The following is a 26,908-nucleotide window of genomic DNA, read 5'->3' as shown; positions in this document are numbered from 1 at the left end:
TTTACCTACGACATCCAGATTTTTAGAAAGAAAATCAAAATTGTGTAACATTGCAGGCGTCTTAAACTTATCGTAAGCACGGTAAATTTTCGGTCAAAATATATTTTTTATCCTCCTAAAAATTGATGACGTCGTCTCAAAATTTACCAAATAAATCCTATCTAAAATCTGCAAAATATGATTTATCATTGCATTCATATTTTTTAAAATTGCTTATACAAGTGTCCCAAAAAATTATGAATGAGTTAATTTATTTTTATCCATTTTCCCGAAAATTTAAAAATACAATACTGTTTTGTTCATACTTTATAAATTGTCGAAAAAGCTGTTTTATTGTACTTCAGGAGCGAGGATTCGATCAATTTTTTTTCTCTGGATCTAGATCTAACTTGAAACATAATATCGGATTAATGGACCACAACAATAGAACCATATTATGCCATAAAATTTAAATAGGATTTACCTTTAAAAATTTTGATAACGTCATCAAATTGTTGGTGGGGATCGTCAGAAAAATTTTGGTTGACATACACCTAAAATTCCAATCAGAAATTATGTGTTTAATAGAACCACGAACAGCTGACAAACAGACGGAAACGGGACACCCAGTTTTTTGTACTCTTAGAGCACTTGTTCTGCTTGTAATAATCTAGATCGTTTAATTTTTGTAAAACAAAAAATTATTTCAATTTTAATTTAGATGATGAAAAAATGTTTGTTATGTACTTTAAAATATAATAATACATATTACACATTGTCCTTACCTGCATCTATATTTTTAGTACAGCTAATTGAAAAAAATATGTCTGATGAGAAAACAACATTAATAAGAAAACGCGAAAGTGATAAAAAGGCAAGAAAATATGCCACGAAATTCACTCTTATTTCCATTTAAACACAGTAAAAAAACGTCATGCAGCTTTAAGGACAGATTTTTACAAGTTAAATTTATTAATTTTAATATACATATGTACAATGTAACACTAATCTTCAGTCTTAGCTGTGCTTTCTTGCTCGATTTTACAGAAACTAAATAAATCGAGACAAAATCAGTATCGTATACTTACTGGAATGTACTTTTTTAATAAATATTTATTTATTTATTTACATATTTTTAATTTGGCGCTATCGCTTTTATGGGGACAGATGATAGTAGATAGTGCAACATTAAGGATCAAAGTACTTTTTGATAAATTTCAGATAAGAAAAACAGCAAACTTCCATTTTCATTGTCTCTAAAAAAAATGGAATTCCTTAAAATTTTAGCATGACTATACTGTTTGTAACTTATTTATTACTAACGCACGCTTTTTCAATTGTTTTTATTTTAACATTTTTCCACATAGCGCTTTCCTTGTTGCTTAAACTTGTCAAGTTTGTACTATAATTATAGTGGTTAACATGACAATGATAAGGGGAAAAATAACTAGTACAAATATTTAGTGCTAAATGCCGTCTTATTCTGAAGCGTCTTAATTGTGTTGTACGTGGCTCAAACCAAAAAGTAGCTGTCAAAAATTGACTAGAGGGTATAACTTTCAGCGAATTTTAGACAATTATACTACAAGTAATTAAAATTAGTATTACAAATATACAATGAGTGGCTATAGTATGCAACCAGTAATACATGGAGGTGTTCACATTCCGAACCTTGATGAGCGTAGTCCATATTTTATTGTCAGTTCTGCTAGTGGTAAGAATGTGGTCGATGAGCCCTGACGAGTACAAATTGATGACTACGTGTTGATAAGCATACCCGTGATACGCTTAAGTAACACAACCAAAACGGGAAAGTATATTTTATACTGAATGTCTGACGTCACACCGACAAATAATCACACATCAGGTTACTAATAGACATTCAATGTCAAAGCTTTAAGAACCCGAACAATGTATTAGAATGACACATTGTGTTTGTATTTAGTGGTGATTTTGGATATCGGTGTGATGTCATCCACACGTTTGTTTTATTTTAAGTTCCACTCTTCTATATTTAACTATTTTAACTAGGTTATTGGAATAAAAAGTCAGATATAAAACAACAGTTTATTATATAAAATTGACAAATCGTCAAATGAAAACATTTTTGCGTTAATTCATCTAGAAATGATATGAATATTTTTGGTATAAAATAAATCCTCGTAAAAAAACCTACTCATCTAAAATCAACAAAATTTATTGTCAACTTCATTCATGTAAAAATAAGACGATAACAAAAATAAAATCAAGACAAATAACTTAGAAAAACTACATCGACTCTCACAGGATGCTCTCCTGCACACCTTAATTAAAATGATTACTTTGGTATGTGTAAGTAACTAATATCACATTCATAAACCTCTTCAGCAAAAAAAGCATAACGTTATAATTCAATTAAATCGATTTATGAGTATCTTTTGATTGATAAGCAATGCGACCTATTGAATGAAAAAAGGGGGTGCTGAGATGGTTGATCTGCTAGATATATAGTAGAAGTACTCTAAATTGAGCTTGAAAACGAGAATATCAAAACTATCTAAGCACGAATCTAGATGAGGTTGAACCATCGATAGAAAAATCTTAAGGCCTCGGGGTGGATATACAGGTATTTCGGAAACCTTCAAGACTTCGAGGGGCTAGAAAATCGCGCTTAAAAATGGGGACTGAGGGCTCAAAAGTACCCGATTAGTGGTGTCACGTTGTGGTCGTACCACTAGCTGTCAAGTGGTCTTACGGTATCTAGGGTTCTACATTTCCAAAATACACAGGGTGGTCAGCGGTGAGATATTTTCTAAAACATTGATATAAAAACAGGACTGGCACAAACTTTTCTTATAAAAATATTTCCATATGTACAGGTGTCCTTACTATGACACATCAAAAAAAGAAATGACATTTCATTAGGAACACCCGTATATATGAAATATTTTTAAATGTTGAGGCCTTCAGTGTGGAAAAGATTGGCTTTTTTGTTCGTATTTTTAGCTCACCCTGTATTGTAATCTTTAAATCACTAAGGTACCTTACTTATTTCAAAATGTAAACCCATAAATAAATTTATAAATCTTGTTTTAAGATTTTACAGAAAATATATATGAATCAAAACGATAATTGGATTTGTTCCTCTACTGAGTACTGTAGCTTAAGGTTTGAGTACCGGTTTTCGTCCGTGTCCAAACCTCTACTACTGAAGTAACCAAATAGTAATTAGTTCTTTGGTAATTGTTTCTTATCAGCTAACTAATAACGATAACTGATTTCCACAATTCTAGGCAACTAGTCAGAACTACCCAATACGATGAGTATTGACTACGTCATCTTTGACCTGGCAACCGCTACCAGTCAAAATTGATATCAATGTACCTTCCTAGACAATAAAAAACCGATAAACATTTTCGTTGTCTTAATTGCAACCTCTATTCCAAATCCAAACCCCCTCTCCCCCCGAACCTTGAACCAACCCCCAAAACACTGTAGAGGCATAAAATTTAATTGAATTATAATTACAACCTAGTGGCTTCTGAGCTCGTGGAAATGACCTTCGAAGGTCTCCTAGCCGCACTGTAGTACCCAAAATTGGGATCAGTGGGGCTAACACTGATGCTCTGCCTGGGACTCTGGAAGAACCTAGTTTCCACCGTCTCAGGAGCGGGAGACGAAGCGTCGAGGCACTCGCAGGAGGCGCTAGAGTCGGACAGAGCCTCATTGGAGTACTTAGGGACGGAGAGAAGACTCTCCGTGGATTTAGTAGGTTGAAAATACCGCCGATGGGTGTGTGGAGTGTACTGGGGCTGTGGCGTCGAATTCGTGGAAGTGTGCTTATCGACGCGAACATACTGAGTGCTCTGGTTCTTGCTCTGGGTACGATTGGCCGTCTTCGTGCATTTGCCCGAGGTGTCCAAGTACCCGTAGCCGAAACCGTAGCCCCCGAAGGCTTTGGTCGCTAGATTGTCCCAGGATTTGGGCTTGACGGCGCTGTATTGGACGTAGACGGGCTCGTGGGGATGAGGCGGCTGAGTGTACCTAGAAAACGGGTTCAATTTACTGGATTCTACACAACAATCGTGTTACCTCTGCTGATGTTCGTGCTTGCTGCTGGCCGACTTGACGCTCATCTGTCTCGGGGTACTCATGTCACACGAGCCGTCCCAATACAACGTGTCCGTGCTCAACGAGGTGGTATAACTAGCCGAGCTCTCGCCCATCGTGGTCGGCGCGACGGCGCTCAGCTCGCTGGAAGTACAGGAGTGTAGACTGCATTGGCTGACTAAACCAGTACCGAAGTGGAAGTATCTCCTCGGCACCGTGTACGTCTGAACATTGGAAGGTGGCGTTTGCGTGATTTGGGAATGTGGACGAGATCGTTGTTGCGGTGTTTGTTGAGGGTCTGTTTGCGTTTCCTCAGTCTTTGAATCTCTCTTTCTATGGTGATCTTTGTGGTTGCGCGAACGTCGCCTACTTGATGGCACACAGTGAGGATCACAGCATGGGCTCGCTAAATCGTAAGCTTCCAAACTTGTATTGTCCGCGTTGTTGCCGGACTGCATGCAGGGGTTGCACAAGTGGCCGGCGTAACTGTGACACGAAGTCTGCACCTGGGCAAAAGCGCCATTAGCAAGGAGGAGAAACCTGGGGAGCTAAGGAGAGATTAGTAGACAGAGTGGAAACGGCGCGAAGAAGAGCAAACACTTCCAGGATCACTGGGATGAAAGATGTTTAGACTTACAGTGGTCTATGGTGGTTGGTGAAGAAGCAAAAATTTCATTCAGTGATGTGGCAAATGTAGATGCTCGTACAAATAACAGCAAAGTATGCACAATATATTTTTTTTAATTATGTTTGATGGTTTTCTTATTCTGAGGATTTTATCAACCAAAAAGATGTTTTTACGTTTTTGATCCGTTTACAGCATTCAGGCAAAACACCACCAGTACCGTTAGGGGTCATAATCTTTACCCTTAAACATCATGTTCATGGATGATTCACAAGTTACTATGAGCCTAAGCCGAAGATGCAACCCAAAATACATTTTCGAGACTGAAAACTTATATGAGAAAAAAATGTATTTAACAACCACAACTGTCATTATTACAGCCTAAACGACCCCGCTGGATTAGAGAGAGATAGTTTCAGGCAGTTTACGCCCACAAACATTTGGTACAGGTATTGCTATTGGAGTTGATATTGATCCCTATTTTTTAGAGGCAATTTGAACTGGAATTCTCATTTAAAATTTATTCAAACTAATTTATCGTTGCTATTCGAAAACGTTAATTTGGGATACGACAAAATTTATGGTTTCAACAAGACGGTGCTCGGGCTCATTATCATAAAAGGGTGCGGGATCACTCGGATGTGACCTTCCCTGACAAATGGATTAAAAGGGGTCTGAAAACCCTTGACCTCCCAGATGCGTTTTGATGTTTCCTGTGTGTTATTAGTGTTTTGCATAAATAAATAAATACATCTATGAAACCTTTGGAAATGTATTCTGGGTTGCGTTCCGAATTCCATCGGGCGCATTATTACTTGTGAATTATTTTAGAATAAAAACAGAGATTTTGGAAGTACCACTTATTTTTATTTGTGGTACATTATCTGCCAGGTCAGGTCAGGTATTTTTCTCAAATAAATTGTACAGGACTTTCATAGATGTTTCGTACATACTTAAGTATATGATCTGTGGTCACCAGAATTTTCTTTGCCCCTAGAGTACAATGGATTAAAAAAGTTCAGTTTCATAAATATTGGTTCCGTAAATTTTATTCTGCTTCCTTTATTTTTCGACTTTAACAAATAATTTTTAAAAATATCGCAACTAAAATTGTTGGTATTTTAAAAAATTGTTTTTTCATTACGAATTCTAATTTTTTTTCAATAGATTCACTCAGATTCAAATTTTGTGCGTTCTGACATCACTTTAGAATATCTACTTTTTCGATTTTTAATGTTTTTTGTAGTGTTAATTATCACTTTTAGAAACGAAAAAGAATGATTAGTAATTTTTTTTTGTTCGGTTGTGGTTTAATTAATAATTTTAGTCTTCTGTTTTGAGAAGACAATCTCATTCAAATCAATCGAAAAATATGTATTTTGCAATTACGCTCCGCCCCTCGGTCTAAGAACGAATGAAATATCCACCACAATTGACATCGGGCGCGTGGGTGGGGTTTAATCTTTGTGTTTTTTTTTTTAATATGTAGAATTTTCTTTCAACAACAAGATAGTTAAACATATTCTCAGTTTATTGTCAGGAAAAGAAGGCTTCGCATATTAAGAAAAAATGGGCCAAATATAAGCCCCGCCCACCCACCCCGTCTCAATTGTGACGAATGCTTTATTCATCGTTAGCTGAAAGGCGGAGTTTAGTTTCAAAATCCTCATTTCTCTACAAGAAATTACCATATGAAATATGTTTTTAAAAAGGTACAATTTTTTAGAGAAATATTGATGTTAGGATTAAACTCCCCCCTTCGGTCTGATTACGAATGAAAATTTCATCACAATCGAGATCGGGGCGGATGGGTGAGCCTTTTTTTTTGTTTTTTTTTTTATAAATAGAGTTTTCTTTCGACAACAGGATGGTTAAACATGTCGCAATTCACACTTTTAAAGTTTTGATGTTATAGCTGGGAATGGAAATGGGTGGGGCTTAATTTGTGGCTTGTTTTTTTCCTAATATACGTAGTATTCTTTGAACCACACGATACTCAAAAACATGTTTTTTATTCCTTGTAGAGAAATAAGAATTTTGCAATTAAGCTCCGCCCCTCGGCTCACGACGAATAAAAAAATCATCACAATTGAGATAGGGCGGGTGGGCGGGGCATATATTTTGCCTGTTTTTCTTAACATGTTTAGTCATCTTTTCACAACGAGAAACGTAAAACATGTTTAAAATGGTAACGCTCCTCGGCTTATAACGAATAACACAATCATCAGAATTGAGATAGGGCGGGTGGGCGGGGCTTATATTTTACCTTTTTTTTTTTTTTCTTAATATACATAGCCATCTTTTCACAACAAGAAACTTAAAACATAGTTAAAATGGTACATTTTTGCAAGGAAATATGGATTTTGCAATTTTCAGTTTCATGTTGTGAAAAGAAGTGCACACATATTGAAGCAAAAAGACAAAATGTCAGCCCGCCCACCCGCCCTGTCTCAATTGTGATGATTTTTTTATTCGCCGTGAGCCAAGGGGATGAATTTTAACTGCAAAATACTTATTTCTTTACAAGAAATTAAAGACATGTTTTTGAGTAAAGGCAAAATATAAACATATAATAAAATGGTAAATTTTTGTAGGGAAATATGGATTTTGCAATTAGGCTCCGTATGGGTGGGGCTTAATCTTTGGCTTTATTTTTTTTTTATACATAGTATTCTTTGGACAACGCGATACTAAAAAACATGTTTTTAATTTCTCGTACAGAAATAAGGATTTTGCAGTTAAACTTCGCCCCTTTTGGCTCACGATGAATAAAAAAATCATCACAATTGAGAGAGGGCGGGTGGGCGGGGTGACATTTTGCCTTTTTTTTTTTCTTAATATGCATAGCCATCTTTTCAAAACAAGATACTTAAAACATGGTTAAAATGGTACATTTTTCCAAGGAAATATGGATTTTGCAAATATGGGACGAAGTCTAATTATAAAATCGATATTTCCTTATACAAATTTTCCATTTATAACATGTTTTAAGTTTCATGTTGTGAAAAGAAGTCTACACATATTAAAACAAAAACGAAAATTATAAGCCCGCCCACCCGCCCTATTTCAATTGTGATTATTTTTTTTCATTCGCCGTGAAGCAATGGGGCTGAGCTTAACTGCCAAATACTTATTTCTTTACAGGAAATTAAAAACATGTTTTTGAATATCGTGTTGTTCAAAGAAAACTGGAAATTAAGAAAAAAAGTCACAATATAAAACCCCGCCCACCCACCCCATCTCAATTGTAATGATTTTTTTTATTGTTAGAAATTTAAAACACGTTTAAAATGGTAATTTTTTTCTAGGGAACGAATGAAAACTTCATTACAACGTATTTAGATCAGGGCAGGGATGGGTGGGGCTTAGTCTTTGGCTTTAATTTTTTCTTAATATACATAGTATTCTTTGAACAACACAATACCCAAAAACATGTTTTTAATTTCTTCTACAGAAATAAGGTTTGCAGTTCAATTTCGCCCCCTTGGCTAGCGATGAATAAAAAAATCATCACAATTGAGAGAGGGCGGGTGGGCGGGGCTTATATTTTAGCTTTTGTTATATACATAGCCATCTTTTCACAACAAGAAACTTAAAATCTGGTTAAAATGGTACATTTTTTCAAGGAAATGGATTTTGCAATTATGAGGCGGAGCCTAATTGCACAATCGATATTTCCTTATACAAATTTTCCATTTTAAATATGTTTTAAGCTCCATATTGTGAAATGAAGTTTACACATATTAAAACAAAAAGGCAAAATGTAAGCCCGCCCACCCGCCCTATCTCAACTGGAATGAGTTTTTTTATTCACCACGAATCAAGGTGGTAAAGTTTAACTGCAAAATACTTATTTATTTACAAGAAATTAAAAACACTTTTTTGAATATTGTGTTGTTCAAAGAATACTAGATATATTAGGAAAAAAGGCGAAATATAAACACCGCCCACCCACCCCATCTCAATTGTGATGATGTTTTTTTCTTAGAAATTTAAAACACGTTTAGAATGGTGATTTTTTGTAAGGAAATATGGATTTTGTAATTAGGCTCCGCCCCTAGGTCTGGCAACGAATAAAAACTTCATTAATCGTTGGCAATAATTTTTTCTTAATATACGTAGTATTCTTTAAACAACACGATACTCAAAAACCTGTTTTTAATTTCCCGTATAGAAATAAGGATTTTGCAGTTAAGCTTCACCCCCTTGGCGCACGACGAATAAAAAAAATCATTACAATTGCGATAGGGCGGGTGGGCGGGGCTACATTTTGCCTTTTTTTTCTTAACATGTTTGGTCATCTTTGCACAACAAGAAACTTAAAACATGTTTAAAATGGTATTTTTTTTATAGGGAAATATGGATTTTGTAATTAGGCTCCGCCCCTAGGTCTGGCAACGAATAAAAACTTAATCTTTGACTTTAATTTTTTCTTAATATACATTGTATTCTTTAAACACGATACTCAAAAACATGTTTTTAATTTCTCGTATAGAAGTAAGGATTTTGCAGTTAAGCTTCGCCCCCTTGACTGACGACGAATAAAAAAATTCATTACAATTGAGATAGGGCGGGTGGGCGGGCCTAGATTTTGCCTCTCTTTCTTAATATGTGTAGACTTATTTCGACAACAAGAAACTTAAAACATGCCTAAAATGGTAAATTTTTGTAGTAATCAACTTAAATCCACCACTTTTCTTCTACAACCCCTTTAAATATGGCAAAAGTTGAACATCAAAGTTACTATCAATGGCAACGTCAACATGTTTGAAATTATGCAACCAGTTAAACACAAAACAAGTTAAATGGGTGCACAGTGCGAAAAAGGCGGAACAAATCAATGACCGCTTGGATGTATAAATCATTTATGAAAGTCCTGTATAATTAATGTACGTGTTTCATACAAAACTTTATCCAACACTTCTTAATAACGGTTTAAAATGTATTTACTACTTTTTCAAACGTACATTTTAAAGAGACAAATTCAAAATATATATGAGAGAGAGAAGTAATTTGAAAAAGTCTTAAGAATCTTTCTGTGTATTGTGTTTGAAGTAGGTAATTTGAAAGAATCTGAGGAACCTTTATGTTTTGTTTTCGAAGTAGTTTGAAAGAATCTCGAGCACTTCTTTTGTTTTAATTTTGAAGTCGTTTGAAAGAATCTCGGGGACCCTTGGTTTTTGAAGTAGGTTGAAAGATCTCGGAGATCCCTTTTGTTTAATTTTTGAAGTAATTTGAAAGAATCTAGGGGACGTCTTGTGTTGTTTTTGAAGTAGTTTAAAAGAATCTCGAGGATCCCTTTTGTTTTAATTTTGAAGCAGTTTGAAAAAATCTAGGGGACCTCTTGTGTTTTGTTTTGAAGTAGTTTTAACGAATCTTGAAGATTTTTGAAGTAGTTTGAAAGAATCTCGGGGACCCTTGGTTTTTGAAGTAGGTTGAAAGATCTTGGGGGCGGAAATTTTACTTCATTTCAGATATTTCAATTACCTAGTTGCTTCTTTCTTGAACCTACTCACTAGAAACTCAATCGTACACTGGACACAGTTTACAACGTTCTTTAGCAAATGACCAAAATTAATATTATAACATAGAAACGCTACGATGGGTGAAAATCGTCCACTGTACTGAAGGAATACATACAAGTTTAAGTTTCCAAGAAGATAGTTCCATCAAACAAAGATTAGATCATTTTTTGGCCTCAACTTTTGTTAATCAAATGTCAAATAACCTGAACTGCGCCAGATCGAATCAAGAACGTCGTAATTAACCATACAGGTGTAGACAGCCGCTATAACAAGAAAACTGACACCAATCGCTTTATTTTCGCAAAAACAGATGTCCATTTGTCAATTCGAAAAGCCCAGAATGAGCTTCAAAGTAGTTCGAATTTTATAAATTTTGACAAAACATTCCTTTCAAGCTGAATGCTTGAATGCGACATTTCTCGGCTCTTAGGGTACTGGAATCGCTAGAAATTATGAGAAACCTTGCCAAAAGCAAAATTTTCTTAGTTTCTGAACGATTTTGTCGAAACTTCCGTCTCCAAAACACGAAAACTGACACCAATCGCGTCCTTCTCCAAAAAGCAGGCGTTTCTGTAACTAACAAATGTATCTAGAAAAATTTGGCAATGGACAAAGAAAAAGCATAAAAATCAGGATGGCGAAAACGTGGAAGAAAAATAAATGTACAATGTGAACAAAAAAGCGCACAAAACAAAAAAGAAATGCGACGTGGAATTTGAGTTCAGAAGACAGGAAAAGAAGGGGAAGAGTCCCTATTATTATTATATTGTTTCATTCAATTAAGTTGGTTCACTACAGAGGATTCCAGCAATACAGCCATCAGTGACGCTCTTATACTTCAAGATCATCATACTTAGCACTTTTATTAAGAAGTGTTGGATAAAATAAACACGCTAGTAACAAATTCTAGGAAACAGTTTCAATCGTAGCCGCAGTTCTCAAACCCCGATGTGCGTTCAGGAGCAAAAAAAAAGAAAGAAAAGCCATTCAACATAACAGAAACTATAATATCTTAAATCGAGAATACAATAATTCTATATGTACAGTACCTTCTTAGGCTTTTCTACCCCATTTCCGTTAGTCTGGTTGCCCCTGTTCTGCTTCTGAGGCGCATCGCATGGTGTTTTGACAATAAAGTGGTGTTGCTCTCCTCTATAACGCGAGGGCTCGAAAGTTAGCAAATACTCTCCGCTACTACTGGCAGAAGGCTGCAGCATGTACTTGTAATGGGGGTCTAAGTACTGGTAAGCGAAAATCAGCGGCGGATTCTGTTGTTTCTGCTGAACTTTGGCTACGTCTTCTGTAGAGACCGTCGGTCTACAGTAGGAATAGGCAGCTTGTGTGGGGGTTGGGGGGTCGCCATTAGTGTTCTGCGAGGCCTTTTTTCGAGCGGGCAGACTGTGCGTTTTCCATTTACCTTCCAGCAGCTGTCTTTCGCGAATGCACAACTTCTCCAGTTCGGTCATCTTGCTTTGGAGGACGCGCTGTAGCTGGATGTAGCGCATATGGAGCTCCACCTAGACAAGAAGTCGTTACTGAACAACTATACAAATTGTGTTTTTACCTTGCGTACGCAGTCCTCGAACAACACGACCATCCTCATCCTAGTGTCGCAATTCTTGATGAAATTCACTAGCGTTTTGTGGTCGGCTTTTTCCATATCGGTCCCGTTGATGGACAAGATTACGTCGCCTTCTCTCATCCCGGCCCTGTAGGCCGGGCCGTCGTAGTCCACGTAATCCACATAAGTTATCATCTCGATTTCCTGCTCCTTCTTGTAATGGATGCCGTAGCTTTGCAAGGTGAATCCATACGAGCCATTTTTCTTTTCCACTATGATTGTTCGTCTTCGGCGATCCTCCTCGGGTTTTGTTACTGTCACGCGGTCTGATTGGACTCGCTCCAAAATCTGCGACTGAGCGGAAATTTTATTAGTCCGAGGGGAACGCCTGTGATTAAGATGCTAATTTTATGGCGGCATTAATGACTTGTTTGTTTATACCGTGCGATCGCTTTTCTCGAACGAAAGGTGAATAATTAATGACGTCTCGTCAAAAGATTTTATTTTTGTTCACCCTAATACAATACACAAACGTGATTGCGTGTTTTCTAATAAAGTATGGTCTATGTCTTAAATAATTTCTATGGGGATGGCCCAAATTGATTTTCTTTTGTTTACGTAACAAGAACGACATAAAATCATTATTTGAGGGATTCCCAAGTTGCGAACAGTCTAAGAAACCAACCAGGAGTTCGCCGGCTTAATAGAAAAAGCCTGTTGAAATTTTAATGGGCTTGAATTATAATTAGCAACGCTGTGGGGGATAAAAGACCCTCTGTTTAGGCAGGGTTGGTGTATTTAATTTTTTAAATTGGAATTAATATTTCAGGCTCCAGCTGGTTTCACGTAAAAAGTGAGAATTTAATTTTATTAAGTCAAATTAGCGCGTTATTTATTAATGGTTTTAATGAAGATGTATTGAAATTAATAAAATAAGCTGTGCACGATAACCAGTGGATTTTTTTACAACTTAAATATGTATAAATAAAAAAAAAGGTTTACAACTTGAAATTATGCGTAATTTTGTGATTAACGATGAAATAATATTATCATGTGAAAAGTACTGAATCATCGTGACTTTTTTATCTTCTCCTTTGGTTTGGAACCTCTCTAAAGTGAGTTGAACACATTGCAGGAGTTCTTTATTAAACATTATTAACATATTTTAACGCAAGGTGAGTAAGTACATCGATATTTTTCAAAAATAATCAATTTAATTTCGCTAACTTAGAAGAACAATAAAAGCATTTCAGAACAACTTCTTAATAAAGAAATAAAATATTATGTAGTGATTCTTAAAGTCCAAATGAAGTAACTTTAGAGGAAATGCCATGAAATGTCTAAAAAAATCTTTCATTTTTTCAATTTTTCGAATTGAGTTTCTGGAGTTTTCAATTTTTAATTTTTCCATTTGCAATTTTTTGTTTTAGTTTTTTATTTTCTTTATTTTTACAATTTTTCCATTTTTCAGTGTTCCGATTTTATAATTTTTTGTTTTTTCAATTTCACTTTTTATCAATTTTTCGTTTCGTCAATTTTTCCGGTTGCAATTTTTCAATTTTTTGTCTTTCTTTTAACAATTCTGCGATATCTCTTCGAGTTTTCATTTTTTAATTTTTCAGTTTTCCGATTTTCCAACTTTCGAATGTTTCAATTTTTAGATTTTGCAGTTTTCGGGTTTGAAATTTCACGAGTTTTGAATTTTGAATTTTTACATTTTTCAATTTTTCAAACTGAGCAAATTGTCGAAAGAAAACTATGTACATAAAGAAAAAACAAAGATTAAGCCCCACCCACCCGCCCCGATCTCAATTGTGATGAGTTTTTCATTCCCAATCAGGCCAAGGGGTGGAGTTTAATTGTAACATCAAAATTTCTCCAGAAAATTCTACCCTTTTAAAAACATTTTTTTGTAGAGAAACGACGTTTTGCAGCTAAGCTCCACCCTTCAGCTAACGATGAATAAAAAATTCATCACAATTGAGAAAGGGTGGGTGGGCGAGGCTTATATTTTGTCCATTTCTTCTTAATCTACGAAGTTTTTTTTTCCAACAAGAAACTGAAAACATGTTAAGTATGCTATTGTTGAAAGAAAACTCTATCTATTAAAGATTAAACCCCACCCACCTGCGTGAATTTTTCATTCGTAAGACTATTAAGACAGAAACGAAAATAAAAAGATAAGCCCCGCCCGCCCACCCCACCTCAATTGTGATGAATTTTTTTATTCGTGAGCCAGAGGGCGGAGCTTAATTGCAAAATCCGTATTTCTCCACAAAATTTTACCATTTTAAACTTGTTTTCAGTTTCTTGTTATGAAAAGAAAAAAATCATCACAGTTGAGATAGGGTGGGTGGGCGGGACTTGCATTTTGTCGTGTTTTTCTTACTGTACGTAGTTTTCTTTTCACAATTAAAGACTTAAAAACTTTATCATATTGGTAAATTTTTTAAAGCAAATATAGATTTTTCAATATGAATTTTTTTTTTGATGATTTCAAATTGGAGACGTTATTTTCGGCTGTAAAGATATTTTAAAAAGTTTATTTGAAACAGAATATTTCGAAAATCTTGAGGTCCATGTTTCTCAGAATTTTTGGTGGATTTTTAGGCCGTTTTTTCAAATACAAAATATTATGTTCCAACACTTTTGGTCTATTAATTAATTATAGTTTATGAAAAAAATTTTCAAATTATTAAAAAACCTTCTGGCGCTCCCGAGAAGGTTTTACATTTTTAAAAAGCGTGATTGCTACAGGTATGATAAAAAATATTGTAAATTCGAAATACTGGAAATTAAAAAATCGGAAAATCGGATAATTGAGAAATCCAAAAATTGAACAATTGAAAACTTTGAAAATTGGAAAATCGAAGAATTAAAAAATGAAAAATTTGAAATAAAGGAACGAAAAATTGGAAAATCGAAGAAACATTGAAAAAATAAAGGAAAAGAAACGAAAAATTGTGAATAAAATCAAGAAAATCAAAATTAAAAAATCGGGAAGATGAAAAATAAAAATAAAGAACTTGAAAATTGAAAACAAAAAATTGAAAAATTTCAAAACGAAAAATTCAAAGAACGATAAACTGAAAAATTTGGAAGCGTGAAATTGAAAAATTGACAAAATTAGGGTCAGCTTATGGAAAGCGAATTAAGTATTGAATCCTCGATTAATTTAACATAGGATTAAAATGTAGAATATGAGCCCGGAATTGGTTAAAACATGCACGTTGCATAGCAACGAACCTCGATTAAAATTAATCGCGATTAACTTTTAATTCGCTTTCCATAAAACGGATCTTAAAGTTGCAAAAACGAAAAATTATGGAACCGAAACTTTGAAAAATGGAAAAATTGAAAAATGAAAGAATGGAAAAACATCTCAAAAATTGGTCAAAGGTAAAAATCAATCCAGATTTTTCGAAAAATTATAAGATTTGATTTTGCGAATTTTATCTTTTAATGACTCTTATATGTTAAAAAAAATGTATATGTAATTTTAAAGTAAATATAAAGAAGCATGTCCGGCGTACGTTTCAAATGAGTTTTCCCAACAAAATTCTGTGATGACGTCATCAACATTTTTGTAAAGATACATCTATCACTTTGGATAGGTGCAATGTAATACTAATGATAACAGTATGTGTTCCCAAATTTTCGGGAAAACGAAGTGAGCGGTTCCTGATTTAATCAATAAAATAAATTGACTCATTCATGGAATTTTTTCAGTCACCTGTATAAGCAAATCTAAAAAATATTAATGCAATGATAACTCACAAGTAAAAACTCATGCTATTATGCACATTTCGGGTAGATTTAGGAATTTAACTCGTTACTATGGAAATTTGCAATTTAACACCTTCAAATTTCACAAGCTTTTACAAAATTAATAGGGGCAAAATCAGTTTTATCTTAACAAGTACTAGGCCCGCCCACCCGCCCCCTATTTTCTCAGAGGGTATCTCATTTGCCGAAATAAGTCGTATCTTACCAGGTACTAGCCCCGCCCACCCGCCCGCTATTGTTTCAAATGATAGGTTATTTGCCAGAATAAAACTTATTTTAGCAAGGACTAGCCCCGCCCACCCGTCCTTTATTTTCTCAGAGGGTACTTCTTAGTACTTGCTCAAATAAGTCTTATTTTCCAAAGGACATATCCTCTAATAAATAGAGGGCGGGTGGGCGGTTCTAGCACTTGCTGTGATGAAGACTGATATTGCCCCTATTAAAGTAAAATCTTGTTAAATTTAAAAGGTGTTAAATAGCTAATTTCCATAGTAACGAGTTAAATTCCTAAATCTGATTGGATGTTTATTTTTTAACAACTCAGTCATTAATTTTTTCGAGTCACCCTGTTTAAGAAATCTAAAAAATATGAATGCAGTGATAAATCGCAAGTATATACTCATCATATTTTGCCAATTTTAAATAGCAAAATTTTGAGATAACATCATCAATTTTTTGGAAGGGACAAGCGAATATACTTTGATTAAAAAATTATTATGCTTACCATAAATTTAAAACATGTGCAAGATTTCAAAGCATTCAGTTTGGCAGATTCAAAATTAAATTTCAAAATGTTGTTTTATAATAATTTCGGAGGCTTCCACGATCGGAATCAATACATGATCGTTTTCCCGGTTGGAACCGTGTAAATTGAGATTTTGGGTTCAACGTTTCGCACACTTTCGTAAGTGGCATCTTCAGGAGCAGGGTATTGTTTTACAATTTTGATTTTTTCCCAAAAACCTGAACGTTTCGGGTGAAAAGTCAACTCGGAGTATGGACTTATGATATTTTGCACATTTTGAATAAGATTTATTCGGCAAAATTTTGAGATGACGTCATCAGTTTTTTTGGGAGGGGATAAACGACGAAATTGTGCTTAACCATTTACCATGATTACGATCACCTTAAAATATTTACAAGATTTCTGAGTAATTGGTTTTGCAGTTTCGAAGTTGCAAAATATTGTTATTCAGTTTTGATTTTTTTCCAAAAATTCTCGATGTCTAGGGTGAAAATATATAGTGCAGGCGTATCTTATTTATGAAATTTGAAAACCTTCTATTTTGGAGATAACGATGATTAGCCAGATTTTAGTTAGCATTTAACCATCTACATGGTATTCCTAATATACATACAAAATGTGACAAGAATCGGTCCAATAGTTTCGGAAATTACGTGTCTAATAAAAATGGATACAGACACCAGACAAACAGACACACAGACGGACAGATAGACGGAAACGGGAAACCACTTTATGTGTACTCTAGAGGTCATGACACGTCGAGAAAATATGAAAGTGGCAATTCGGTCGATGGACTCGATTGACTTACGCTCGGGAAATAAAAATCAAGGCGGATTCATAAACCCCAAGTAAAAAGGTGTGAAGTTTAAATTCAATTTACTATGAAACAATTTAAGTTAAAGTATTTTTTTTACTAAAAAATGAGCTTTTTAACGAACTGTACAATTCGTAGAGAATTTTCGCAGCTTTTTGGTTTAGCATTTGTTATGATGTTTCGGTGATATTGTTTCGTCATCAGGTAAAGAACTATGCATATTGATAGTACGAGTATTAACCACGTATTGAAGCACTTGTAAGATGATTTTCTGAATTTGAAATTTCAATTTCACTAAAAAATGAAAAATTAAAAATAAGAAAAATCGTTCAGTAACGTAGGCAACCATGGATATTTTTAATACGAAGATATCAGGTAGAATTCAAAAAAATCTCGCGTCCTGTTTTTGCGCGTCAGCGTGACTTCTAATAAGTGAAATGAAAACATGATTGTGTTAAGATTTTGTTTGTAATTTGAACAATGGGCAGTTGATCAAAGAAAAATAAATCGCATCCGACGCCACAATCCAACAATGATTTTATAATCTGAAATGTGTAAAATTTGACTATTCGTCAACCCGTGTTATTTTTATTTTGTTGTTTATAAATTCGAAGTTCATATTAAGATTTCTAAGTATCCATGCTTCTAGTACAATTTAACAACAATCATATTTATCTTCATATCAAAGTTCTGAATGGTTTTACTTAAGTTATTATGTTATCTACACTTCATAAACTTCTCATTCGAGATTTATAATAGTAAATGACCTTGAAAATTTTCATCAGTCAAATTAATAAAATCGTGGACCGGGAAAGATGGCGTTTTTTTACGTATTTATGTTAGTATTTGTGTATCACCATTCGACAAGCTGGATTTGGGAATTTTATTTAACCGTATTTAATTTGTTTTTGTTGTGTTTATTTTAATGTGGGGTTTACGTTCGACCTACGACGACGTAATCTGTAAACACATTAACTTGAATTTATACACAATTTAATCACACGTTGTTGTTCGAAATTATTGAGAGAGTGTCGTGTAATTAAATGTTGTTTTGTGGACTTGTCTAATTTTGGGGGGTTGTAAAAATAAACTACCGAAACTGAAAGATATGTGTATTTTTTGAAAAAGGAAAAGTTAAAACCATTTAAATAAGTAATTTCCTAATTTCATACACAGTATGTCCCCGGATTGAGTTTACAAGAGGAAAAAAAATATTTGTGTGTGCACTTTTTATTAAATTATTATTACAACATAAAACATTATCAAAAAAATAATCGTGTCAAATTTTATTTAATTTACAAAATTGTTGCAACGAGTATAATTGTTTAGTATTACTTTCTACACATCAGGATTAATACATATAATTATCCCTTCCACAAATCTGATGACGTAATCGCAGAAAATTACTTCACTACTGAATGTTGCGTGCAGACTTCTTTAATTGACATTAATCATCTGCAACTAAAATATAACTTAAAAACTAGAAAAAATTTCCCTAAGTTAAAAATACGCAACCTGAAATTAATAGTTGCTCACAATTTGTATAAATGTGATTAATTATAAATAAACACGGCATGAACAAACTTAGTTAACGTTTTTTATTGTTTATCGTGTTTGCGCAAACCATTTTTATCTTTTTTCGTTACCTTTTTCAAGACCTAGTAATTACTGACGTAACTTAACCGCGTAAAATCATTTCGTTACCTTGAAATTTCCCTATTCCCAAACCCGTCAAGGTGATTTTTAACAAATCCATTACGATAAACACTATCACGTCAAACCCGTAATCTGCCCTTACGAATTTCTGTGACACATTGTTAGCTATAGCAAATGTTTACTTTCCTCTTGCGCACATTTCAGTTTTGCAATTTTCCTCTTTCCTTTAATCTCGCTTAAAATCGCGCAAATACAGAAAACCTGAAACTAATTAATAATGGATTAGCGATGTAAATACCTCCAAAGCGGCGATATTTGCATTATTGTTTACACTCGAGTATGACAAAGTCTGAATAAATAAATGTCGCGCTATTGTTTATTCGGCTATTGGTACAACGTTTAGTGAAGCAGTCGGTAGTATCCGGCAATTCTATTCCATATTTGATAGCCAATAATATTTCCGGTCCGGGACGTGCCACGGGCTTTATTTGTCTTTGTAATATCGTAATGGTTAAAATATGACACGGATGGGTCGGTCAAGTTCACTTACTGGAATATTTATGACACCTGTGCATTTTAATGGTCTTTGCAAACGCAAACAAAACAATGATTCAACAGTTAAAGTGCGCGTTTTCCGTGTTTTTCACTGATAATTCGAAAAATTATAATAATAATAAGAGATTATCGTCGAATTTTTCCTTCTTCCGTGTTAAAGGTTAAAATGTTCAATTATGTTCTCGAACATTTGACCTGCAGCATTCAAGGCAATTAAGCTAAGAAAGGATCTACACCTTACCATTCTTACACAATTAATGTTACTTTTAGTTTTATTGCTGTTCTTTCTCTTTCTGTAGGTGGAAATGTCAAAAAATCGTTATCTACGGTGAGTTAAGAACAGAATTCTCGGAACGAAAAATTCTGCATGTTGCGGTCAATTTCAAATTGCACTTTCCTCGAATGAGTCCAAGGTAGATAAGTTACGTAATAAATGCCTACAACAAATATTTCCATCACAACTTTGTATAAAAATAAACAATGTAAGACCGCATTGATCGATTGAAATACTAGCGAGGTAAAATATACAGCAATAAAAACTTAATCTTATGGTATCAGAAATCCCAGAAACTGGCTGAATTAACAAACAAAGATCTCCTTGCCTAATTTGTAAAAAACAAATACTCCTTTTGTGGCTAGCAACACTTTTATGATTTCTTAAAGACGGATATGAATTCGAATAATCGCTACCATATTTGTTTATGGAAAAATTATAAAAAAGAAGTTTTTGTTTATTTATTTAAGCTATAACTTGTATGTGCTACATAAAACAATATCTCTTTTATAGACACTGAAGGTTTTAGTTCGAGTTTTGTTGTGTTTATTAACTTTCCAAATGAATTAGAAACCCTAACTGTCTGAAGTGTTATATCATAATTACACAATGTTCTACTAAAACATTAACTTGAAGACGTGACACCGGAATTTTGTATTGATTTGAACGAATATTTTACATTGGACACTTCTTATAGCTGATTCACACACTAAATTGTTATATAGTGCGGGTTCTGGTTCATTTTTGAGAACTATCGCTATATAACTACTATAATGAATATGTATCACAATTTATATCGTTCGTGCTATAATTTAACATTTTAGAAATTGATAATATGATTTAGAAGAATAGGAAATGGGAAATAACACACTCCTGTACTTGTGGTTTATGAATCCGCCTTGATTTTTAACAAATGTATGGGTTTTTCCGCGCTTTAGCACACTTGTACCCGTTGTTTTAAATACCATCCTCGTCGATATATATATAGTGAACCAAGAGTTATAAGGTTATATGGCCATCATAAAATCATCCCATTGTGTCGAAGTTAAGTTGTTTACAATAGAAAAGGTTTTAGGGTCGTAAATAACGTGTCCACTGCAGCTCGACCGGCTCTTGTGGTTTCGTTCAGGGGCGGCTTTCACTAAATATGAAAATCCACCACTCCACTATTTCTTTACTACCTGCAGCCGCTGAGGGTTCCGAAATAACCACTCGCTTTGAAAGCCGGCCCTGTTAAATATGAACAAGAAATGTTTAGAAGATGATTTATTGCCAACCGGTAAGCTTAGTGCGAACCACACAATGGGGGTATTTATTTGCGGTCAACTACTTTTATGATGGCCATTTAACCTTATAGCTCTTGGTTCACTATATATAATGTTTGATTTCAGATGCGAGGGAAGTTCTGCCTAAATGACTTTGGGCCATTTTTTATTTTTGATGCAGTTAGCAATAACACATACTGAAAAAAATTTAAATGGATTTTTTAAAACCTGAAAATTGCATAATGGTTTAACAACGGAATAAATACCATGTGATTGAAAAAAAGCCACCTTTGAAATTTAATGCTAAAGAAATTACGTTAGCAGCGCTGACACATTCCTTGTTCAGTTTGCCATTTATGGTCAAAAAAATCGACAAATCGAAAATCAAAAAATTAAAAACTTGAAAAATCGGGAAATGGAACAACGCAAAAAAATCTAATATTTAAAAATTCGAAAAACTGAAAAACAGAAATATGTATTGAAAAACTGAGAAATCGAAAAATCGATATATTGAAAAATTCCAAAACTTAAACATCGAAAAATTGAGAGATTGTAAATTTAAAAAATCGAAAGATTATGCTGGCAGCGCCAACGCATTCCTTGTTCAATTTGACATTTATGGTCATAAATTGAAAGACCCCAAAACTGAAAAATCGATCAATTAAAAATTGAAAAATTTTAAATTTAAAAAAATCGAAATATCAAAAAACTGAAAAATCGGGAAATTGAACAATCGAAAAATTGGAAAATCGAAATTTACAATCCAGAAGTTGAAAAAGCAGAAAATCGAGAAATGGAACAATTGTAAATCGAACAGTCGAAAAATAGGAAATTAAAAAAATCGAAAAATTTTAAAATCAAAAACCAAAAAAAAACGAAAATTGAACAATTGAAAAACTGAAGAATCGAAAAATCGAGCAGTTGAGAAACCGAAAAGAGTTAAGAAACCGAAATAGTAAAAAGTCGAGAAATCGAGAAATGGGAAAATCAAAAAATCGATTAATCGAGAAATTGAGAATCGAAAAGTCGAAAATTTAGAAGCCACAAAAAATTAAAAATCGTAAAACTGAAATATCAAAAAATTAAGAAATCGTTAAACAAAAAAAAATGAACAGAAAATCCAAGAATTGAAGAATCGAAAAATTGAAAAATCCTAAAACTGAAACAGCGAAAAATTAAGAAATCGAAAGATGAAAAATCGGGAAATCGAAAAATCGTCATCAAAAATTTGAAAAATTGAGAAATCGAAAAATGATTGTACAATTTTAATTTTTTTTTACAAAAATCGAGAAGAAAAACTGAAAAATCTAAAATTTAAAAGTCGAAAAAATAAAAAATCGAAAAGTTGAAAAACTAAAAAATCGATAAATTGAAAAACTGAAAAATCAATAAATAAATCTAAGAAAAATTAAGAATCGCAGAATTGAGAAATCCCGAAATTGAAACAGAAAAATTTAAGAAATCGAAAAGTCGAAAAAGAGAAAATTTAAAAAATCGAAAAATTTTAAAATCAAAAACCTAAAAAAAAACGAAAATTGAAGAATTGAAAAACTGAAAAATTGAAAAATCGAGAAGTTGGGAAACCGGAAAGCTAAGAAACCGAAATATTGAAAAGTCAAGAAATAGAGAAATAAGAAAGTCAAAAAATCGACAAATCGAGAAATTGAGAATGGAAAAATCGGAAAATTAGAAACGACAAAAAATAAAAAATCGTAAACTGAAATTTCAGAAAATTAAGAAATCGTTAAACAAAAAAAATCAAGAAATCGAAAATTTGAAAAATCGGAAAATCCAGGAATCGAAGAATCGAAAAATTAAAAAATCCTAAAACTGAAACAGCGAAAAATTGAGAAATCGAAAGGTGAAAAATCGGGAAATCGAAAAATCGTCATCGAAAATTTGAAAAATTGAGAAATCGAAAACTTATTATACAATTTTTTTTTTACAAAGATCGAGAAGTCGAAAAATCTAAAAACCGAAAGATCGAGAAATCGAAATATCAAAAAACCGAAAAATTGAAAAATCTAATATTTAAAAGTCGAAAAAGTAAAACATCGAAAAGTTGAAAGACTGAAAACTGAAAAATCAATAAATCCAAAAACTGAAAAATCGAAGGAAAATTAAGAATCGCAGAATGAAAAATCCCACAATTGAAACAGAAAAATTAAGAAATCGGAAAGTCGAAAAATAGAAACTTGAAAAAGCAAAAATTGAAGAATTGAAAAACCGAAAAATCGAGAAGTTGAGAAACCAAAAACCTAAGAAACCGAAATACTGAAAAGTCGAGAAATCGAGAAATGGGAAAGTAAAAAAATCAAAAAATCCATTAATCGAGAAATTGAGAATCCAAAAATCGAAAATTTAGATACGACAAAAATTGAAAAATTGTAAAACTGAATCGAACAAAAAAAATCGAGAAATCGAAAATTTGAAAAATCGGAAAATGGAGGAATGCAAAAATCAAAAAATCCCAAAGCTGGAAGAGCGAAAAATTGAGAAAACGAAAGATGAAAAATCGGGAAATCGAAAAGTCGTCATCGAAAATTATATAATTTTTATTTTTTTTTTTTTTTATAAAAATCGAGAAGTCGAAAAATCGACAGATCGAAAAATCGGAACATCAAAAAACCGAAAAATTGAAAAATCGAAAAGATTAAAAACTGAAAAATCAATAAATCGCCGCACCCACTACAAGCATCTTCAAAAAGGGAATCAACTCTGTTACCTTCAATAGTTAACTTTAAAATTTAGTTTAATTTGTATAGAGTACCCATAGGATTTTTTTTTCCTCTACTCTGTAATTTCTCTGTTAAATAAATAAATAAATTAATTAATTAAAAAAAAAACTGAAAAATCAATAATGTGATAAACTGAAAACTCAAGTGTCGCAAAATTGAAAAATCCAAAAATTGAAACAGAAAAATTTAGAAATTGAAAAGTAGAAAAGTGGAAAATTAAAAAAATTAAAAAATCAAAAATCTAAAACCTCAAATATTGAAAATTGATGAATTGAAAAACTGAAAAAACGAAAAATCATGAAGAGCTGAGCAACCGAAATATTAAAAAATGTCGAAAATTCGGGAAATGGAAAAATAAAAAATCGAAAAGCCGAAAAATTCAGAAATTGAAAAGTCCAAAGTCAAAAAATTGATTTATCTAGAAACTGAAAATCGAAAAAGCGAAAATTTAGAAACGGCAAAAATTAAAAAATCATAAAACTGAAATATCGGAAAATTAAGAAAACGATTACAAAAATCGGGAAGTCGAAAAATCGGAAGATCGAGAAATCGAATCAAAATACCGAAAAAATGAAAATTGAAAAAATCTAAAATTTAAAAGCTAAAAAAGTAAAAAATCGAAAAATCGTAAAGCTCAAAAACCGAAAAATCGATAAACGGAGAAGTTGAAAAGTCGAAGAAAAATTAAGAAACGCAAAATTGAAAAATCAAAAAATTGAAACAGAAAAATTGAGAAATTGAAAAACTGAGAAATCCAAAAATCGAGAAGTTGAGGAACCGAAATATTGAAAAGTCGAGAAATCAAGAAACGGGAAAATAAAAAAATGAAAAGTCGAAAAATCCAAAAATTGAAAAGTGAAATAATCAAAAAATAGATTAATCCAGAAATTGAGAATCGAGAAATCGTAAATTTAGAAATGGCAAAAATTTAAAAATCGTAAAATGAAATAGCAGAAAAATCATCAAACAAAAAAAAATTGAGAATTCGAAAAGTTGAAAAATCGGAAAATCGAGAAATTAAAAAATATCAAAACTGAAACAGCGAAAAATTGAGAAACCGAAAGATGAAAAATCGGCAAATCGAAAAGCCGTCATCCAAAATTCGAAAAATTGAGAAATCGAAAAATTGATATTCAATTTTCAGGACTATGTTACTTTTTGCCATTTAAGTAATGTTTATTTGACAAAATTGTAAAATAACATCAACAATTCCTGAGGGGAGGGCATGAACGGATAAATTTTAATTAACTATTTACCACGCTTCCGATAATTTAAGACGTTTGCATAATTTCAAAGGTAAATTGTAAAATATTGTTATACAATTTAGTTTTTTTTACAAAAATCTGGTTGCCGAGTACGTTATTTTATAAAATTTAAACAACACTTACGTAGTATTGTCAACTTTGCCGTCCTTCCCTTATTGGCGGGGATGATCAGACAAATTTTGGTTACCGTTTTACCATGTAGGTACATGACTTTTATAATATACATACAAAATTTGACAACAATCGATCGAGTAGTTTCGGAGATTATTATTTTAACACAAGTTTGAGACGACGCCATCTATCAATTTTTGGAAGAAAATGTGCAATGTTGTTTCTCAATTAAATTGTAGCGCCAAAAAAATATCTAAACCAAAGGAATTGGCATTTACAGAATTCGTTCGTCTTAGTTCTGACTAAATCTATTCCTGAATTATATGTTTCCGGAGCTTTACATAAAACACCTGGACATATTTCACGTCACATTATTGTTCAATTAAAGTGATTTTTTCAATCACGTTCCATTTTTGATATTCTTGTTAAAGTTAAAATGGTCAGTTATCAATGACATTTGACCTGTGTTAGTGTTACAGAGTCCAAGACAATTCGTACCTAGCTTGACATTCCACACATCTTGATGCGATTTTAGTACTACATATTTTTTACTCTTAATAAATCTTTCCCCTTTCAATTTTTATTTTATTTATTAAGAGTATGAAGCACCATAAAAAAATTTGATTGATCAAGCTGCAATGAAATTTTAAACCGGTTACCTGGCGTATTTTTTAGTAACAATTCTGCACTTAAACAAGACTTTAAAATCAGTTCTCCAAACCCGTCACATTATTCACGTTTTCCGCGCACTCTGTACAAATAAAAATACAAAACCTTGTACATCCTTGTTATCACGTCTACGAGAAATGCGAATGAATCACTCGGTGGTCCTTATCAGAAAACATCGCTGCGATTTATATTTGCAGCTGACCATGTTGTGTCTACATTTAGTTTTTTCATGCAAATATCTATACCAATAATTGATAAAAATAATACATAATAAGTAACACACACACATCCTATTTGTAAACTGAAAACTAAAAATGTAAAACAAAATAATAATGTACCTACATACATAGATAAGAAAGTTATAAATTTAAAAAAATGCAGGTTTTTATCTTTCCGGGACTCTTAGTATATCCGTTCTATTTAGAATGTCCTGCAAGTAAATATATTGTAAATAAATTCCTTTCATTTTCAAAAAGGGAAAGCTTGTTAATGTTATTCATTTTCTGATTCACTTACATCAATAAAAGTCAAGTAATAATAACTATATCAATTCTTAAATTCCAAAGTGTTGACTCAAAGGTTACTCGGATACCCTAAATCGCCGGATCAGCTCGTATAAAACGGCCAAACCAGTTTGAGTCGAACAGGGGCGGAGTGGCACATTTTTGTAAGGGAGGTGTTACTTTTTACTCTTTAGTCTGAAGAGGACAATCGAAACATAATAACACTTTTTTGAGTCAATAAATGCGTAATTTCTCAAAGATAATCAGAAACATGCCTACAAATTTTTGTCACCACGGGTTAAATTTAATCAGGCCGATTTCAGTTCGTTAAACTTTTGCAATAAACATTTATCAGTATAATAGTGACAGTTCTAATCATGAAACTTCTTGTTGTTATTTTTACTATTTTACGTTTCGTTAATTTATTTTGCTTGTTTTAAATATAATGTAAGACAAATTTTCTCTTAAGCTATTTTGAAGAATAAATACTGCGTCCGTGACGCAGAATAATTTTAACTACTTGTTCATCCAAGTTGTCTGTGTATTCTGCGCTTCATCCTGATAATGGACTTGATTAGCCCTAAATCCCGTAAATATGTAAATTTATGCAGTGTGACTAACGCAAAATATTTACAGTCCCGAATCCCTTATTCGAAAAGGATGGCAAATTCTTATTTATGAAGTAAAATTTATGAACCCAAATTAACAGGGTTGGGGCAAAATTCAAACTGATAACGTCAGAATTGTT

The 26,908-nt window shown here is 32.9% G+C and overlaps 1 protein-coding gene and 1 long non-coding RNA gene across 5 annotated transcripts in view; one reads left to right on the top strand and one right to left on the bottom strand.

The window, feature by feature from the left end:
* The first annotated feature begins 235 nt into the window (after positions 1-235).
* LOC135127807 (uncharacterized) lies at positions 236-3,373 on the top strand. The gene is made up of 2 exons (XR_010280282.1): positions 236-3,197; positions 3,252-3,373. It is a non-coding gene; the product is annotated as an uncharacterized LOC135127807 (long non-coding RNA).
* The window catches only part of LOC135127806 (uncharacterized), a 25,720-nt gene continuing 844 nt past the window's right edge, over positions 2,033-26,908 (bottom strand). Inside the window, exons 1-5 of one of the 4 annotated variants that reach the window (XM_064054439.1) lie at positions 25,648-25,737; positions 11,783-12,133; positions 11,268-11,735; positions 4,051-4,616; positions 2,033-4,002 (exon numbers count right to left, since the gene is read on the bottom strand). In XM_064054439.1, the coding sequence (XP_063910509.1) occupies positions 3,483-4,002; positions 4,051-4,616; positions 11,268-11,735; positions 11,783-11,974 (1,746 nt within the window). In that variant the 5' untranslated portion in view covers positions 11,975-12,133; positions 25,648-25,737 and the 3' untranslated portion in view covers positions 2,033-3,482. Of the gene's footprint in view, positions 4,003-4,050; positions 4,617-11,267; positions 11,736-11,782; positions 12,134-25,647; positions 25,738-26,908 lie in introns of those variants that run through there. The other 3 variants (XM_064054436.1, XM_064054437.1, XM_064054438.1) reach the window with 3 other exon arrangements.

Source organism: Zophobas morio, unplaced genomic scaffold (genome assembly GCF_036711695.1).
Source record: "Zophobas morio isolate AGI-343-1 ecotype UQ-CSIRO unplaced genomic scaffold, CSIRO_AGI_Zmor_V1 ptg000012l, whole genome shotgun sequence".
Classification (NCBI taxonomy): domain Eukaryota; kingdom Metazoa; phylum Arthropoda; class Insecta; order Coleoptera; family Tenebrionidae; genus Zophobas; species Zophobas morio.
Note: the sequence above shows the minus strand (reverse complement) of the source record. Positions and strands in the feature narration are given on the sequence as shown.